Genomic DNA, 18,502 nt, shown 5'->3' with positions numbered 1-18,502 from the left:
AAGGTGCTGAACAGAAATGAACTGTGAGGCTCCAAGTGATTTACGGAGACATCTTTATCCCTCTCCTTCCCCTCTCATTTAATTTAGTGGCGGGAGCAGGTTTTTTACACCTTGGAAGTGACAAGGATTTCATTGAGGTTCCCAAAGGAGTTCAAGGCTTTCCCTCTCGCTTTAATAAAAAAAAAAAAAATCTTTGTTTTTTCCCAGCCCACCAAGGCGAGCCGGGCTGCGGCGCGCCGAGGAAAGATTGAAAGCATTAATAAACACCAGCCCGGATTTAATGAAAGGCAAAAGATTTTGAACAGAAATCTCTGAGCTGATGAAAGCAGAGCCCGGACAATGAAGATTTATTAAACAAAAGGCTGCCAGGATGTGGGGAAGGATGATTTCTTGAATTATATATATATATATACACTCAGTAACTGCTGAGGAATTAAGTGTGCCCATTAAAGCTGTGAGGTTTAAAGGCGTGCTAAATGTGAAGCGACGGCCAGGATTTTGATGCCGTGTCATCAGCACCACATCATTGCTTTTGCAGTGATGGAGATGTCCTCGGGGGTTCTGGAAAGACTGCAATAATCACTTCATTTCTGGATCTCTATTCTAAATCACGTCCCATGCAGGAGGCTGGACGGCTCGGCTCCCGGTTAATGGTTAAGTGCTGATGCCAGGAGTGGCCCCATTTGTTATTTCCGCACCTCCTGGGATAGCAGCAGGGCAAGCGAAGCAGAAAAAGAGGAAACGTTGAGTCTTGCTTGGAGACCTAAAATCCTGATGTTTTCCCCAGTACCAACTGCTTTGGGGTCCTGGCTCAAACCGCTGCCCTGGGCCAGGTCCCCCAGTCCGGGTGCAATTAGAGACTTTCTGCAGCATGTTAATGGATATAATTTACTCTAAGTGTAATTAAATAGGAGCCTCTCCCTGGCCACCCGTCCCCTTTTTTACCATCCTCCAGCTCCCGTGCCCACCCCAGACCCCAGTTCAATTCCCCCTCGGGAGGAACCAGAGCCAAAAGGGACAGTGAAGGGGACAAGGGCTGCGGAGGAGGGAAAAGGAGAACGGGGCAAGATGGCACCACCAGGGTGCACCACCTGGAGACAGCAAAGGCTCAGCATGAGCAGAAAGCACCCAAGGGACGTGGGCAGGAGCTGACACCCACGGAGATGCGCTTCAGGTTGGCCAAGGCCCCATCCAGCCTGGCCATTTGCTTTGCTATTGCTTAACCACACTTTCTTTGTATTCCCAGCAACCAAAATGTTAAAGTGCAAATTATTCACAAATTCAGGGGGCACTTGTATGTTTACTCGGGGCCATTTGGTTATTGGGCTGCTTCTTCCAGCTGTGTTGGCAGCAAAACCCATCTCCTGCTCTGCGACAGTGGCGAGGGAGAGAGATAAGGCTGAGCTTTCCCCTCGAAGCCTGGTAAGGCCGAGCCATTCCTACTCTCTCTCATGTTAAAGGCAGGATAAACTGTGTGATAATTTCAGAGCCCCAGGAATTTTCGGGTTGCAGCCAGCTGATGGCCAGCAGCAAAGCATGAATGGAGAAACAAGAGGCGCAGCATGCTTTGAAGAGGAGACATTTATTTTGCTCAGAAAACAAAACAAAACAGACAAAAAGAAAGAAAAACAAACAAACAAAGAAACAACAGCACAAGTACCCTAAACCCAACCAGCCAACCCAAAAGCTCTGTAAATCCGAAACACGGGTCCAAAAGCACTTTGGCTCCTCACTTTGCCAACTTCTGCTAAAAAAAAAGTGTGCTATCATTTCTACAGCAAACATAAAACCCAAACAAATCAGTACCCCCATTTTTTTTGGGGGGCGGGGAGGGGGAGCTGGGTTCAAATACCAGTTTTAGCTATTGGGGCACTTCTGCACGGACCTTTTCTCCACCTCACGACCAGGCGCGCTCACCCGCTCGCCTGCAGCAGGGAAGGAATCGCTGCCACGTCTGTGACACTAACAGTGATACGCACCCAGAAGCACACAGACCACACCGTAAACGGTTAAAAGAAACACCCTAACAACAACAACAAAAAAAAAAAAACCATGGTGGACACCTGGCTTGCGTGAAGCCCGAGAACAGCACATGGGTCAAGAAAAGAAACCTGAAAATCCCCAAGTCTACCAGCGTCACAGAAATTGGAGACGACACGCAAAGTCGTTGAGACAAAGGGCGGCCCAGCGAGGGGGGCTATGTACAGTATGGTACAGTCCCTCAGGCACCCGCTCAGCTCTCGCTTTGCTAAACCCCCGAGCCAGGCTACAAAAACCCACAGCCACCGCTCCGAAACAGGAGTGACAGCTCCTGCTGCCCGGCTGTGAGCACAACTTCTGCCTGCAGCCCGGCGTTACAGCGGTGTTTTACCCCCTCGAGACACGATCCTGTCAGGTAGCATCCCTGATGCTCTCATGCTGAATTCGGCTTGGGTTGCCTTCCCTGCCCGTGCCTCGCTGTCTCGGCTGAAGCTCTGTGTAAATAGCTTTGAAGAGCGAGCTGCAGGCGCAGTTTTCCCTCTCTCCAGTCCTGTACAAACAGCTGGAAGCGAGAGCTGAGCTGCGCTGCGTGCAGGGAAGCTCTTGGGGATCTGCCTCCCCACCTACAAAATCCTTGGAAATCTCCCATTTGGGACACTCGAGAGGTTTTCTTTGTTTTTTTTTTTGTTTTTTTTCAGGCTCAGGAAAAACCAACCCCAGAAGGGAAACCACTTCACCATCTGGGAAGGACCTGAGCTGCAGGGCCCATCAGCGTGCTGCTGGCTCTAACAGCCCCAAAACAGCAGCAGGGCTCATGGCTAAACCAGCATGCCGATGCCTCAGCTATTGCTAAGCAGCATTTGCACAGCAGCGAGGCCTCCTTTTTCCCCTCTCTGCCCCTACTGTGCACAGGCAATGGACGGGCAAGAAGCTGGCACAGCCAGGACGGCTGCCCCAGATAAAAACCAGTGATAAAAATGGAGAGGAAGGGGTTTGGGGACGGTGGTTTTTGCCTGGGGACTGCTGGCATTGGTCTACCTGCGAGGTGGTGACTGATTGTCTTTGCACCACGTTTATTTTTGCTCTTCTTCTTTCCTGTGCTTATTAAACCACCTTTAGCTCTACCCACAGACTTTCCTGGTTTTGCTCTTCCTCCTCCTTCCCCCCACACCCAAAGGGGCCGCACGGCGCTTTGCCGCTGGCCAAGGTGAAGCCGCCACAAGCCCGGCCTCAGGTCTGACGTTGGAGATGTAAATAAATACCCAAAGCCATCCGGACGCTGGGGGAGGAACACCCAAGCACAGCCCCTGCCCTTCCTTAGCCAGGCTTGATGCAAATCAGGTTGACAGTGCTGGATGCTTTCACGGCCACGGCTGTGCAGGGGCAGAGTCACGATGAAGTGCACAGGAAAATCAAGGCAGCAAAAACAATTCGTGCGCTCCCCAAAACCGTGCGTGCTCCCCATTGCTCCGAGGCAAGGCTGTGCACTAATCCCTGCTCTGCCCGACGGTGAGCGGCCCCTAGGCTGGCTGCTCTGCTCCTCACCTCGCTGGGAGACACTGTCTCCACGCAGGGGACAGGCACCCAGAGTTCCCGCAGGCTGTCTGAGCATCAGCAGAGAGGTGACACTCAGCAAAATTGTCCCCGTGCCTGGTGGATGCTGATGTCACCCATGCCTGGTGAAGCTGATCCCCAAGGAGTGGGAGAAGAAAAGGAACGGAGAGAGCTGGGTGAAGGGACAGGAAAACCGGCCCCTGCCCAGCGGCAGAAGAAAGCTCAGCTGTACTGGCCCTGCTCAAGTTCCTTGGCATCATTTGTACCCTGAGGCGTGCAGTGACAGGACAAGGAGCAACCGTTTCAAACTAAGAGAGGCTGGATTTTAATTAGATAATAATTAGATAAAGGAAGAAATTCTTTTCGATGAGGGCGGTGAGGCCCTGGCCCAGGCTGCCCAGAGGAGCTGTGGCTGCCCCGTCCCTGGGGGTGCCCAAGGCCAGGCTGGATGGGGCTGGGGGCAGCCTGGGCTGAGGGAGGTGTCCCTGCCCATGGCAGGGGGGGTGGAATTGGGTGGGCTTTGAGGTCCCTTCCGACCCAAACCGTTCTGTGATTCGATGAAGGGGTGGCCTGGGGGAGAGCACAAGCGTGTTGGGGGTTCAGCGGTTTGTTACAGCTGACTGCCGGCAACAAATCCCCCTGAGACCACACTCGGGTGAAGGAAAAAGGAGGAAAAGCGACCTGCACCGAGGAACTAACAGAAGCAGGAGGAACCTATGACCCCTCCACCTCATAAGGTATCAGGATGACACAAGAGGGCTCAGCTAAGCCTTGACAGCACTGCACCACCTCCCCGAGAAAGCCACGAAGGTGATGCGGTGGCATTTTGGCACCTTGGCATCACCTCTTTGTTTTCCTCGGGCTCCCAGCCGGGTCTCAGGGCTAAGCCCCCTGAGCCACTCCCTGGTGCAGGTCTATTGGGCTGACTGGATTCTGGAGAAGGTGGCAGCTACAAGTATGTCCGATGCCCTCCCAGAAAGAGTCAGGATCAAGCAACAAGGACTCAAGTTAACAGCCAGGTCTGGCATTTCCAGTGCAACTGAAAACCTGCTGCACAAACAGCAGTGTCTGGGGGTTCCCAGGGGCTCACCCACCTGCTACAGAGACCTGGATGTTAAAGGACGGCACCAAACAGGCTCAGGGTCCAGCTCACCGAAGCTGGGAGGAGTGTACAAAAGCACCACGACATGGTTGGGCTCCTAGCAGAGGACTGGGTCAGCTTCCAAATTAATTTAAAAGGGTTATTTAAATGAGAGAAAAAAAAAAAAAAACAAAAAAACCCTAGAGTGGGGGAGCAAAAGGGGTTGCATAAAAAAAATGCAACCTTGCAAAAATAACTGTATCCTCCCTCCGTGATCCATTCCAGGCAGGTTCCCGGCGGAGGCTCCATGATTCCCAGGAGCTTGGCACAGCCAACACCTCCCCTGTTATAAAAACAACCCCTCTCGGGGGGAATTCCCTGCTGCTCTGCTCTATAAAATAATAAAAAGGTCCCTGCAGAGAGTCCCCCGGCTGTTACTCCTCCTTCGGCCTCCTCCTCCAGCGGGCCAGGAGGGGCCCGAGGCTGTTCCACACCTCCGTGTACATGAGAGTCCCCACGAAGACGAAGGCGGTGCCCAGCCAGTGCCAGGCCGTGAAGGGGTTGCGGAAGTAGAGGATGGAGAAGATGAGGCTGACGAACTTGCGCAGCGTCACCACCAGCGTGACGGTGAGGGAGGTGCACTCCGTGGTGAGGATGAAGACGCCCCGGATGCAGACGTATCTGGGTGGGGGGGGGAGGTAAGGGGGCATCAGGGCTGAAGAGGGAGGGCGGCCCGGCTTTGGGAACGCAAAGGGTTGGGCAACGGACAACCCCAGTCTGGTTACGGAGGAATTTAAGATCCCTTCTCCTGAGCTCAGCGTTTCTACAGCTCTGAGCCTCGGGGACAGCCTGAACCTCCCAGACTTCTCCCGAGCCTGCTCTGGGACAGCAGCGAGAGCTGATGTGCTAGCAAAAGGTTAGTGACATGCAGCATTTACAGCTTCTTTTAGCTCCATGGCAGGTGCTAAAACCAGACTTTCTCCCTTTACGCCTGGCAGTGGATCTGCAGAAGTCCCCTCTCCTCCCCGAGGGGACACAGATTGAACGAGGAGGAGTGTGAGCAGCAGCAGGGGACAGTGACCTCTCAACAACAAGAAAAAATTGGTGAGAGGGACCTGGACTGTAGGGTCCCTTTTTTCTAGTGCATTTTGGCTTTATCTGACCTGCAGATCTGTCCTCGCTGCCTGGGAGACTGCCCACGGATATTGTGAACGGCTCTCGATTATCCTTCTACTGACCAGCAGAACCACTGCGGTATTTTACCAGCCAGCCTGTCCATGGGGAGGTGGTGGCAGATTTCAGTCATTCTGGAAAAAACATAAGCTCCAGGTTCAATTTCTATCTGGATTTTCCAAGAGTTACATAAACATCAGCTCCTAAATGCAGGGAAGGCTCCAAGGGCACAGCATCCCTAGCTTCCCTACCCCATTTCTCCTCTCCCATCCTGCCAGCTTGTCTCAAGGTGCACACTGGAAGGATACTGAGTGATGACGTTCATGAGGAGGTAGAACCACATGATCGGCAGGGTCAGCCCAATCACTGGGATCTGGAACGGCTCTGTGGGGAGAAAGGACGAGGAGGTCTCTCAGCACCAAGGATTTCAGGAAAAAATCTACCTGCTGCCGTCACGGCTGCCTGGGACACACGCGTGTGAGCTGGAAAGGAGCAAAGCCTGCTAACGCAAGAGATGCAAGGACAGCGAGTAGGTCTCTGCTGTTCACGACTGACCACGATGGGATTAGAGAATTTGAAATTTGAAAATTTGAAAGGCTTGAATCTCTGGAGGCAACCGTCTGATGTGCACAGCTTCTGGACTGAAAGCTCCCTACAGCATTTTCCAGAGGACAGAAAGGTACAACGAGAGCAAGGGTCCGCCTGTGCAACACTCACCGGACTGGCTGAAGAGAACGGCGTGGTGGTAGATGTTTGGGGCGAGGAGGAGAAAGCCAGGGAGTGGTAACGCATGCTGGAAGGAAAGGAAAGACACGGTGTTAACAGATTATGCGAGTCTACCCCACTTCTCCTCCTGGGAAGCCAGCCTCACGCATCTCCATGGATGACAGCACACACTTCACAGCATGGGATGCTTTGGATTTCTGCCCCAGGAAGACTGCCTGTCTTTAACGTGTCCCATGCACCTACGGCACCAAAAAACTCCTTCCTTCTGGAGAGCAACCTACTACAGCCCAGGTATGCAGGCTGTAAGCTTGCCATCAACCCTTTCCTCCTGATCTATTCCCCTCCTACAGCGTGGCTCAGCACCATTCTTCCCATCTTCAGCTTTTGCTCTGAAACTCCTCACCCTCCTGCCGGTCTCCTTCACATAAAGTGCTGTTTTAGAGAAGTCACCAGACTGCTGCTGAGCAGGGGGAATTCAGAAAGTCAGGCCTCTCGTGTGTCTAAAACGCACTAGGTGGGCTGCACCTCCATAGGAAACTTCCTTGGGGTCTGCGGACTACACGGAGATGAAACCACCGTTGTTTGAAGTAGCTCACAGAGCTGCCCGTATGGATCCGAGTGCAGGATGGGAGGGAAGGGGACTCTTAGCAGCTCTGTCTGCCCAGTAAAAGCAACAGAAGAGACACAGTGACTCACGTTGTAAAAAAGGGCCTCTTTGGAGTGCTTCCCGAACCGCTTGTACAGCGTCTCCTGGAAAATCCCCATCCTGGCAGACATGAGGAGGGCGAAGGTGAGCGCAGCGATACCTGGAACAGAAGCACAGCCTTGCAGCGTTGCTTCGGCACGGCGTAGTTCGTGTTAGCCAGCTTGAGGATTCCTGCTGTTTGGCTTTCAGTGAAAGAAAACAGCCATAGCAGCCAAAGCACCCAGCGTTGGCAAGATGGGCAGAAAGCTGATAATGGTCTTGGGGACAAAGGTATATTGTTACAAGGGAAAAATAAAGAAGGCATCTGCAGAAAACTTACTTCCTGACAAGAACAGTTACTTTGCAGAAGCCCTTTAGGTGCTGTTTGTGATTTGTTGGCCAAATGAAGAGTATCTTTGTACAAAGGTGCAAATGAGTGCCACAAAACCCCATTCTTCGGGAATCAACACCCACTAGAAGCTAAGCACAACTTAATATCGGCGCAGGGACTCCCACCACAGTATGTTTATCACAACACACATGGCCGCAGACATTAGAAAGCCAAGTCTTGTCCATATCCCATCAGGGTTGGCTGGAGACGGGGCGCTCACGTACCTAGCAGCCACCACAAGAAAACGTGGAGTCCGTCCTCTTCGTTTAAGCTGGAGTCAGATGCCTGGTGGAGGGAGACACAACACGGTCATCGCGAGCTACCACAGCCCTGCAGCTCATTCGGGCCTGCCTCTACCTCACTCGTGGCTTGCGTGTTGCGCTCCAAGCAAGCCCAGAAAGCAAAGATTGCCCAAGGCCTCCCATTCTCCGGTCACTTCCCCCGCTGAACGGAGGTGGTAGCAACTACAGCGCACTTTGTTTGCCACTCTGTTTTCAGGAACGAACCAGATTCCAGCTGGAAGTATAAATGTCTGATCAAGAAAGGAGCTTTTCTTAAAGGAATGCCCTGGCTTGGCCAGAGACTGAACTCTTCTACACTAAAAATAATCAGTGTTGCCTAGAAAGCTCTCAGAGATGGCCCGTTAGCAGATTCCTCCTGTCCTCATCTCAGGGCAGGCATGCAGGGAAGAACAAGGGCTCTGGCCACATCCCAGCTAGGTACTAAAACTGGCTTATGGTCTAGACATCGAGGGAACCAGGCCTGGAGGTGCTGTTAGCCAAATGAGATCACTCACTTTTGCCACAATTCTGCGCACCTTACCAAACCCCCACGCCTGCCGAGAGTTATGTGGATGAATTCAGAGCAAGGCTGCAGAGCACAGAACCTTTCTCAGACACCCTGAGAGCGTAAGCAGCTATGAAATAACGGGGGTCTCTGAGGCTCGACAGCTGTGTTTCATTTCCAGCCTCTCAGAGCTGGTTTAAGTGAAGCCAATTTTTACTTGGCTACCACTTCATGCCACTTTTCTGTCTTCGGTTGACACGATCAGACTGTGGGTGCTGACCCAAGCAAAGCCCAAATGCACGGTGTTACACACGGATCTTCTTCGCTCCCTCCTTTTCTCCAAGCACACGTAACTTTATTTCAAGGGTCACAGAAAGTCACGCTGGCTGACAACAGGTCTGGAAAATTCCGAAACCTGACGGTCTCTTCAAGGATAAAGAGAGCAAAGAATTGAGTTCTTTAAGGAGTTTTGTTTAGGATTCACCCGCTCCTGATTGTAGCATGTCACAGCAAGGGCAAGAGAAAAGAGAAAAAATAATGTTTTGTTTATTCCCAACAAAAAGCAACCTAAATAACACAGGATAAAAGGCATCTATAATTAAATTAAACCACACACGTGTCCCTTCCCTCCAACCCACAGAGCAGGAACAAGTGCTTTCAGGAAACAGAGAGCTCGGAGACATCTCGTCTCACCGTTAATAATCAGGCAAAGGAAATTACTGATGAAGGTGCCCAGGGCAGCTCCTCCTGTCAAAAAGGTTCACAGCTGTGACCTCAGGCCCCCTCCAACCCTTACCACTTGCTTTGCAGACATGAAAGTGCAGGTGAAGATCCCCACGGAAACCAGGGCTATGGACGTGTATTTAGACACGCTGTATCTGCGCGGAGGAGAAGAGAGACGTCAGCGACCCGGCCCAGCCTCGCGTTGCTCATTTCCTTCTCCCTTGCTTGGCGTTTTGCTCCATTACACCGGTATAAACTTGGGATAAGGGGCACGTACCCAATACCTAACGCTGGACTTTGCCGGGGACAGAAGGCCAACTTATTCCAGCTGCACCAAAAATGAAGCATTTGGACCAAGGTCTCTTTGCCTGTGGCAAAGGACCCGCGCCCACATTGGTCTCGCAACCAGACCCCAGGCTGGTGAGAGGACCATCCTGTCCCGATGTCTTTGCCCGCTGTGGTGGGCTGACCCTGAGACGGAGAGCAAGAAAACTCCTGGGTCAAGATCAAGATTGTTTAATAGGTGAGGAAAAACAAACAAATAACAATGCAAAAGTAATCTTGCACCTCCTCCCACAAGTATGGATAGTTTAGAAGCCAAGGTCCCCCAACCCACTTATTCCTCTATCCTGGTTTCTCCTGCTGTGCCCTATGTTATATGGCACGGAACATCCCCCTGGCCATTTTGGGGTCAGCTGTCCTGACTGTATCCCCTCTCAACTTCTTGCCCACCCCCGTCCTGCTCACTGGGAAAGGGGGCAGAGTGCAAAAAAGAGAAAGCCTTGCCACCGTGTAAGCACTGTCCAGCAATAGCCAAAACATCTGTGTGTCACTGCCACTGTTTTAGCCACAAATCCCAAACACAGTACTCTAGGGGCTGCTGTGAAGAAAGTTAACTCCATCCCAGCCAGATCCATCCTCGAGGAGCAGTACTGGGATGAAAGAGGAAGGAAAAGAGCTAACGTTCTTGTCTGTAGCCATGTTTAAAAGCTCTTTCTTCAGTCTACATCTGCATTAAATGAAGGAGTGAGGAGCAGTGGGAGTGCGGAAGAGGGAACTACTCAAGTCCAGGCACGTCTCTGTGCCCCAACCTCGCCACCAGCCAAGCAAGGATATTTACCAGGAGAGAGTAAGGCTCTAAACACCAGCCAGGATTAAGTCAGTGGCAGTGCATTCCCTGATGGTATAAGAAAGGTGCTTGTGATTTACCTTTTTTTCAAAATGATGATACCGAGAGCCATGCTTGCTATGAGAGAGCCCTGGGGAAAGAAGAGAGGAGGGGATAAAAAAAAAAAAAAAAAAACACAAAACAGGTCAGCAGGACAAAATTCCTCGGTCTGGGGTGCCTGCCCCACAGAAATACCACGAGCAACTAATACAAAAACACGAAGAGAAACGTCAGAACAGGTTCAGGGTGGAAGGAGTCTGGCTTCGGCTAGGAGGAGGGGAGAAGTGAAGCTGGGCAGCTTGGGAACGAGGACGCTGGAGCAGACAGGCGACTAGGATCTCCTGGCCAGCGGGGCTTCTCTGCCTTGGCCCACTCCCAACACTGTGCTATAGAACGTGGGGCAGGGCTCCGAGCGCCCTGTCTGGTGTAGTTCTTTTCAACCTCTCTTGGTATCTCGACCCTGTGATATGTTGGGGGTGAACAGCCCCCCCAAAAGCTTTCACCACTCCCAACAGCCAGGACCCCGCTGTCTTTAGTTTTAATGGATGTTTTAGCCACTCGCACGCAAATACTTCAGTGAAGATGCATTTTAACGGCATCATCCAAAGCAGAGGCAGTAACAGCTCACGTGGAACTATGCCAAAGCCATCCTCTCTGGCCTGAGGCATTTAACAAAGGCACACACACCAGGACATGAACCGCTTGGTCTAGTCATGAGGTGGAAGGGAAAGCTGGGGCCCTCTGGCCAGCAATTCAGCCCCTCCAAGGCTGACAGCCAGAGCCTGGCCTTGGTTCTGTCACTGTTACTTCCCCGTCGCTTTGGGAAAGACGAAGCCTGCTCCAGCTTCAGTTTCCTCATCTGTCCAGGGACGTTACGTTGACATTTGATGGTCAACACTGTGAAATAAAACTTGAAGTTCAGCTTCGCAGCAAGGTCGCTCCCCCCACAATTAAGACGGAATATGGTTTTGCACAGGGGTCTGTTGTCCTCAGGGGAAAAAAAGGGTGAAAGAACACATCTACCAGGGAAAGTGCTTGCAGAGATGATGGGAAGAGGTGTCACATGAGATGGGAAAGGACAGCACGGCAACACTCACCGATCTGAAGATCATGTGCAGCGGCATGGCGATATTTAAGTTCAGGGCATAGTTATTCACCACGCTGACAGTGAAGAACATGGCCACCATGATGAGATAATACCTGAAATACAAAGCGGTGGTCGGCAAAACCAGCTCGTGGCTGTGCACGTAGCTCCTGGGAGGCATGGGACACATGTCACAAAGAGGTGAAGCGGCACAAAGAGAGGTCTGGAGCTGAGCAGGAACCCACCTAGCTCTTGGGTCTGTGCTAACGACTCACGAGGAGATTGATCCAGTTTGGATATAGCAGGGAAGTCCTTAAAAAGGGAAGGGGACTGACATGCACTGGCTCGGTTTGTGCAAATTGCAGAAGCAAAGGGGAACCGAGAACACCCCAGCTGGAATCTCTTAGCATGGATTTCCCCCAGACCTCTCTTTCCTAAGGACAGTGGCGTAAGCCAAGGCTTGATTTGAAGGGATTCCATTTCTGCCAGCAGGCATCGCGACCCTGCATGAAAGACGCCATTCAAACCCACGCTGAACACCTCCGTGGTCCTAGACCTAACCTAGAGAGCTCCTTGCTGCAACGCAGCCACAAATGGCACTGAACTTGCCCTCGACTTTGCCAGGGAAGAGAGCATGAACGTGCCAGGTTATTGCCGGGACAAGGCAAGCCCTGACAGAGAAACGCAAAAGTGAATCCAGCTAGACTTCCAGTAAACCTCTCCCTCCCACGCCCGTTGCACCAAGCCCCAGAGACTGCAAGCTCTTCACACTCAGCAGACTTAACTGTACCGAATATTGCCCCGCTCCTTGGATAGATGCAATCTGACGGCAATTTCCTATTGAGGATTCTCAATAACCAAGGAGCTCTCGTTTTCACGGGCATGACAGGTTCTCACTGAGGGTTTGTGAAGGCTGCAGAATGGACTGGGATTTCGGACAGGATAAACGGATAAGGGATTTTATTAAACGCTCCTTGAGATACCAGATAGCCCGTCGATTTGCAACAAGCCGAAGCGTTGAGATCCACCGTACCTCATCGGTATGGCCGGCCGCTTCCTCCCGAAGTTGGCTTCGAAGATAAAGCCTTCCACGGCGATAAATAAGAACTGGGAGAAGGTCACGATGTTCCCACATCCTGGAAACTGCCTGCAGGCGCGGAGAAGGGTGACAAGCGTAAGTGCAACGTCACAGAGAACACACGGTGCGCTGGGCTGTGACAACAACTGGCTGGTCCCACAGTCGGCATCAGCCTGGGGGGATTTTGCGGCTTTATCCATCCGGGTTTTCCTGCTGCTCCTATTACACACCTCCCTGCAGGGATTTACTCACCGATACGTGTCTGGATGTGTGTGCAGCAATCCCAGTGCCTTCCCCTGCCGTTCCCAAAGAGGAAGCAAGCAGCCACTCCCTCCGCGGGGCATGTGGTGACAGGGGTCAGGAAGCGAAAGAGGAAACTGCTCGGATCGGGCTCTGCCTAACTTCCCACCACGGCACAGGGTGTGAACGCACGACATCAAGCACCCACGTAACCGTCCTGGGGCTGGGTCTGCCTCTTTCTCACAGGGAAACGGTTCTGGTAGGGTTCTCTCACTACCTGCAAGTCGCTGGGCTCGGTACAGGCCAGGTGAAACGATGGTTCTGCCTGGGAGGAAGACAGTAGGATTTCTGATAACCCCTATTTGTAGTGTGAAAGAAGGGCTGAGGTGAGGTGCACGCCAACAGAGCAAGGCTTCGTGTCCTTGGTCCTGCTTGCAGCCCATCCCCACAACATCTGAGCGGCAGCTTGGACCTGCTTTCAACACACCCAGCAAGCTTTGGCTCCCTGCCCTCTCGCACTCAACGGAGCCCCCAGGCAGCCCTCAGAGAGCCCCAGGCCCTGCAGTTATCGCTTCAGAGTGGCAAACAGCGCCAGCTTTGAGCAAATCAACCTTCAGTGTTTGATCCGAGGGGAGAGGAACTGCATACGAGGGCAAGGCAGCGCGCAGCGGCCTGACATTGAACCAACACCGCCTGCACGCAGCTCAGCCCGCCCTGCTGCAGGCTCTGCCTTCTTCCTAAGAGGCTTACAGGGAGCAGGAGAGGATTTCCCGGGAGGCACGCAGCCTGCGGGCTCAGAGGAAGCCGTGACGTGTCAATAAATCGGAAAGCTCGCTGTTATTTGCGGCGGGAGGCACGGCACCTTTCTCTGGTGCGACAGAGAAGCCGAGGACCGACCGGAGAGGCTGCGTGCCGCTGGTTCCCTGCTGCGCACGCACACAGTTCACTCACGTAACCATCAAACAGCCCTGGAAAGGCCAGCTTCTGGTGCCTGCCCCAGCCTGAGCGCCTCCCCGCTCCCCACCTGCCAATTTTCGTGTTTCTCCGAGATTAATTAACCTCAAGACTTCCATGCCTGCTGCGCAGCGTGGTTACGAGGTTCAAAAGTTATATGGGGGAAGAGAAGGGAGACTGAACTGCAGACAGGCCACAGGACTGTAAACCTTATCTCTGTAGGAAAACAGAAAGCAAGAGTAAACTTGGAATAAACCAAGACAGTTTCCACGCGCTAGACTTTGTTTCTTCCCAGTCCACAGGCCCTTGCATCCAGTCACTTGTGGTATATATGGCCTCACATTATCGGTAGTGTTGACAGAGGGTTGTATTTTGACTGATAATAAAAAGGGCAAACAAAAAAACCCAGGCTGTACCTGCCCGTGCCTTTGACTCCCAATCCTAACACACCGATAGCCTTAAAAGAAAGGCCAAAAGGCCGCATCTATCAGCCAAAGATCTGCTCCAGCTGTAGATAACTGATGGAGAGCCCTCTGGAAGCAACGCAGAAGCACCACGATGGAATTGTTGGAATTGTCACCCTGCCTCCGAGGACTGCCTGGGCTGGCAGGGATAAAGCAGACGGAGTGGGGCTCCTGGTCACATCGGTGGGGAACAAATGGAACAGCCCCGCTTCTGGGCATCACTTTGGGTCGTGTTAATGCAGAATGCTCTCATTTGGACTGAGTTCAGCGCATCCAAATCACTTTTCCGAGAACGATTTCTGGCCATCGGCGCAGAAGACTCCGGATTTCACACAGAATGCCTGCGGTGGCACCTGCAGAAGAGCAAGACACCCCCCAAAGTTTGCACCACAAAGGGAAGAAACCCCACTGAGCTCATCCTGAGCCTAAAATATCTTTGCAGGGAAGACAGCTCCCAGGGACACAACTTCGGAAGGCCACGTGCACATCGTGGGCTTTCTAGCCACGCCTGTATGCACACCCCACAAAGCTCTGGCATCACAGCTAAAAGACAGCCCCCAGGGTCAGCCAGGAAAGGACACCAGAACATATAAAACCTTTTTTTTTTGTGTTTTTTTGTTTGTTTGTTTGTTTGTTTTTGTCCTGCTTTAAACCCTTTCCATAGCAATAGAAGCCCATTATTCCTTGTCCTCTCTCCAGAGCCCAGCAGAAAAAAATATTTCGTCTTCCCTGCAGCAGTTCTCCACACATTTAAAGTCTTTTGTCTGTCTTCAGGCACCTCTAGACTAAATAGTCCTCATTCCTTTACTCTTTCCACATAAATCCTGAGCAAATTTTTTTCAATTACCTTTGTTATTCCCCACTTGACTCTGTCTGGTCACTGCTTTTTCCTGCGATCCTGCTCCAAGACTTTCTTTATTATGGGCAGATTCATTTTCAAGAGGGACTTTCGGGCAGATTCATTTTCAAGAGGGACTTTCCCCTCCAGACAACAGCAAGACTCAAAGAAATAAGCAGTGTTGCCCCAGTTTGAGGACCGAGGGTGAACAAAGGCAAGGGTGGGGCACAGGAACTGGGGAAATTTCTAAAGTAGACGTGAGGCAATGCTCAGGAGAAGCTTGTGTGTGAAAAGCAGCTTTTCCTAGGTATCTGTGATAGGACTTCTGGGGTTTAGATACCTAATTCGGACTTTGAGCAGGGCCAAATGGCTCGTTTTTGTTTTAATGTCTGGCTGGAAGCAACACAAGTCTGGTGGCAAGCAAATGGATAATCCCCATTCCGAAGCTCTCTTTCTCTTGAGGGGGGAAATTCCATCTCCCTCGCTGAGGCCGAAGCACAAAGCAGGCAGGAAAGGCAGAGCTTAGAGCAAGCCCCAAGAGGAACGACATCGTGTCAGGCATGGTCTCTCCCTCCAAGATCACAGAATCATTAGGGTTGGAAACGAAGATCTGCTTCTTGATTTATCCAGCGACTGCGGAGCGATGTGCAACCTCACCTCACGCGACCCGGATCTTGGTCTCCCACTTTGAGAAAAGTAACCCCACCGCTGGCTTGACAGATCCAGGCTATATTTGGCACTCCCTTTCTCTCTAAAGATCTAAGGATCTCTAAAGATCTGCGATGATCGCCTTCTCCAAGCTGTGCTGGCCTTTGTCCATCGGGGTTTGGAAGGGGATGTGGTGTCCACACGTACCCCAAACATCATTCCCTCCTGGTGCCCAGCTGGACCCCAAACACTGGCCCCTGTCGGTGCCCAGCTGGACCCCAAACATCATCCCCTGTTGGTGTCCAGGCTGACCCCAAATATCATCCCGTCTTGGTGCCCAGGCTGACCCTAAACACCAGCCCCTCTTGGTGCCATTGGCCTCACCAAGGAGCCCTGGGGCTTGGGCCCGCTCCCCAAGCTGTGAAGGTCCCTGACCACCCCCTGAGGGCCGCAGACCCCCTCAGGCTGTCTCTGAGCCCCCCAAATCCTCTCAGAGCCCCCAAATCCTCTCAGAGCCCCCCAAACCCCTCGGAGACGCCCGGGGGCGCCGCTGCCTCTCCCTCCCCACCCCAAGACCCTGAAGCCAAGGTCGCTGCGGCCTTCATCCCTGGGGGACCCTCCCCGCCCCCCGACACCATTCCTGCCCCAAACCTCACTCCCTGCCGCCCGTTTTACCCCCAAAAGCCTCTGCCCCCCCCCCCCCCACCTCACCTGACCAGCAGCTCCAGGAACACCACGTTGCTGCAGCAGCCGCCGAACACCAGGCACACCGCCGCGGCCGGGTGCATGGTGCCGCCCCGAGCAAGGAGGCACCGTCCCCGGCCGCCACCGCATCCCGGTCCCGGGCCGAGGCCCCGCTCCTGCCGGCCTCCGCCGCCCCCGCTTCCTCCCGGGAGCCGGTAGTTCGCTCCCCGCCCGCCCTACGTTCACCGCCACAGAGGCTCCGGCACGGAAAAGACTACAGCTCCCGGCGGCCCCCGCGACGCCTCCCCGGTTCCTCCCGCCGGTGGTGTGCCCGCGGGGCATGATGGGGGTTGTAGTTCTGGTATGGGGGGGTAATGGCGGAATAGGGCCTGGTGGTGTGGTGGAGGAAGGGGGGAGGCTCAAACGCCGCTGAGGAGCTGCTGCCGATGGACGTTTTGGGTTTAAATAATTAAATTATCGATTAGATGTGAAATAGGTTGCCTGATGCCTGTGGTGAAGCCTCCCAGGAAGCCTGGCTGTGTTCCCGGCTCATGGGCAGCTGTGTGAGAAACATGGGATTTGGGTACAGAAGCAGAAGAATTGGGTCTGATGAGGGGAAAATTTGGGAAGGGTCCGAGGAAGGGAGAAGGGAGTAAGAAGTGGGTGAGTGTTGTCATCAGGGTGATTTGGGGACTAGCCAGGGCGGTGGCACCAGGAGATGCCAACTGCTTCACAAGGAAGATGGAAAATAAAAAATAATTATTTTTTTTTTGAAAGAAATAACCAGTTCTGCTTGTATTTCTGGCCATGACCCAGCACACGTCAAGGTGGGAGAATTGCACTGCGGTGCTGGAGATGGGAGCAATGCAAGGTTTGGTTGGGATAGTTACTGGTGTGGGGACAAACTGCACCCAGAGGTGTTCTGCAAACCCCATCTGGAGTGATGTGTTTATTAATTTACCTTCGTGTCTTGGCACTTTGGCTTCAACAGGGTGAAGACACTGTTGTGTCAATCATCATAAAACCAAGAATTTAAACAGCACGACCACTTCAAGGATCCTGCCTCAATATATGGACTCTCCAGTCTGGCATGGACTTTCAGCAGGACCTAATACAGTGTCTATGGCATCTTCAGTCTTTCTTTGTCACTGTTAGATTGTGTTGTTGCCCTGTAACTCCTCATCCCTGTACCTACAGTGTGTTTTTTTGCCTTTCTGCACTTGGAGCAATTTGAGTTTCCTGTTAACACAGCTATGTATCAGTCATGGGTGAAGGGTCGTTCCCAAACTTGAGCGGAGCCGTGCTGAGTGTGTACCAGCATCTGTCAAAGCCCTCTGTGATCAAGATAGAAGCCAAACTGATCAAAAAGTGGGATTGTCATGTTTTATTTATTTTTTAATAAATGATCTGAATTAGACCCAAATCTTTTTTTTTTCCTTTAAATGCCACAAGTGTGAAATCCCTTGAAAACATTGCAAAGAACTATAGCGAGTCTAAAAATGAAGCACTTTTCTTATGATTTCCAGCTCTTCCAGGAATGTGACAGTCTTGGCAGTTTCTCTGCTGTTAAAAGCAGCTAATGACAGTGACGAAACTGCCAGGATTGCCCATTTCATTTGCTCACTGTAAGAGTTTCTAGGCTCCTCGACTCCACAAGCTGAAGATCCCAGGATTTCCATGCTCCTTATGTGGAGGCTGAGCTGGAAACCAAGTCTGGCTGGAATACATGTCCTCAGGGCTTAAAAGAGCTATGACTGGAAGCCTGGAAACGATGGCAATGACAACTAGGAATCCTTGGGTACCTTGTGGGTTTTGCCTACAGATAGAAACCTTGCAGTCTCTTGATAAAAGCACCAGAGACCCAAGGAATCTGGAGCCTGTCTTGTGATCATTCCAGGACTCTTGGCTTGGGATATACCCTCTAGGAGAACAGTCTGCCAGAAAATAACACTTTGGGAATCCAAGCATCACAGACACCGTCTGGACCCCAATGATTTTGCTTAGTTTTTGCACTGCGGTTGGCAGAAGTTCATTGTTCCCCCTTTTCACAAAAAAAAAAAAAAAAAAAAAAAGTGTTTTCTGACCTCACTCCAGGTAGAAAGGCTTTGACTGACTTTCTTGAGCTTCCCATCAAGTCCTTTTAAATGGTTTATATATTATTAAAAAGCACCATGGTTCATTAGCAACAAACAAAGAAGATTGCTCAGGTTTGCTGGCTCTCTGTAACGTCTCCAGGGTTTCCAGC

General features: G+C 52.1%; 1 protein-coding gene across 4 annotated transcripts; it reads right to left on the bottom strand.

The window, feature by feature from the left end:
* Positions 1-1,822: 1,822 nt before the first annotated feature.
* On the bottom strand, positions 1,823-16,509 carry SLC35B4 (solute carrier family 35 member B4). Of its 4 annotated transcripts, none has more exons than XM_035566630.1 (10): positions 16,285-16,509; positions 12,385-12,498; positions 11,365-11,467; positions 10,309-10,358; positions 9,173-9,254; positions 7,815-7,875; positions 7,211-7,320; positions 6,506-6,581; positions 6,097-6,172; positions 1,823-5,296 (listed from the first exon to the last, which is right to left on the bottom strand). In XM_035566630.1, exons 1-10 carry the CDS (start codon positions 16,359-16,361, stop codon positions 5,050-5,052), a joined length of 996 nt encoding a protein of 331 aa, XP_035422523.1. In that variant the 5' UTR covers positions 16,362-16,509; the 3' UTR covers positions 1,823-5,049. The 4 variants fall into 4 exon arrangements, with proteins under 4 accessions (XP_035422523.1, XP_035422525.1, XP_050564356.1 ...); XM_035566632.2 differs by having other exon boundaries at positions 1,823-5,922; positions 6,040-6,172; positions 16,285-16,491; XM_050708399.1 differs by lacking the exon at positions 16,285-16,509 and adding an exon at positions 14,040-14,436.
* Between the last annotated feature and the right edge of the window lie 1,993 nt (positions 16,510-18,502).

Source organism: Cygnus atratus, chromosome 1 (genome assembly GCF_013377495.2).
Source record: "Cygnus atratus isolate AKBS03 ecotype Queensland, Australia chromosome 1, CAtr_DNAZoo_HiC_assembly, whole genome shotgun sequence".
In the NCBI taxonomy this organism is placed as follows: domain Eukaryota; kingdom Metazoa; phylum Chordata; class Aves; order Anseriformes; family Anatidae; genus Cygnus; species Cygnus atratus.
The sequence above is the reverse complement of the archived record's forward strand: the minus strand, read 5'-3'. Positions and strand labels throughout refer to the sequence as shown.

What these genes read in the sequence shown, in the direction of transcription:
- SLC35B4 (XM_035566630.1), bottom strand. Translation starts at nt 16,361, where the DNA reads ATGCACCCGGCCGCGGCGGTGTGCCTGGTGTTCGGCGGCTGCTGCAGC. An exon ending in TTCCTGGAGCTGCTGGTCAG is followed by an intron (nt 12,499 to 16,284) that starts GTGAGGTGGGGG and finishes CCGCGCCTGCAG; the next exon opens with GCAGTTTCCAGGATGTGGGA. An exon ending in CGTTCTCTTCAGCCAGTCCG is followed by an intron (nt 6,173 to 6,505) that starts GTGAGTGTTGCA and finishes TTCTCCCCACAG; the next exon opens with AGCCGTTCCAGATCCCAGTG.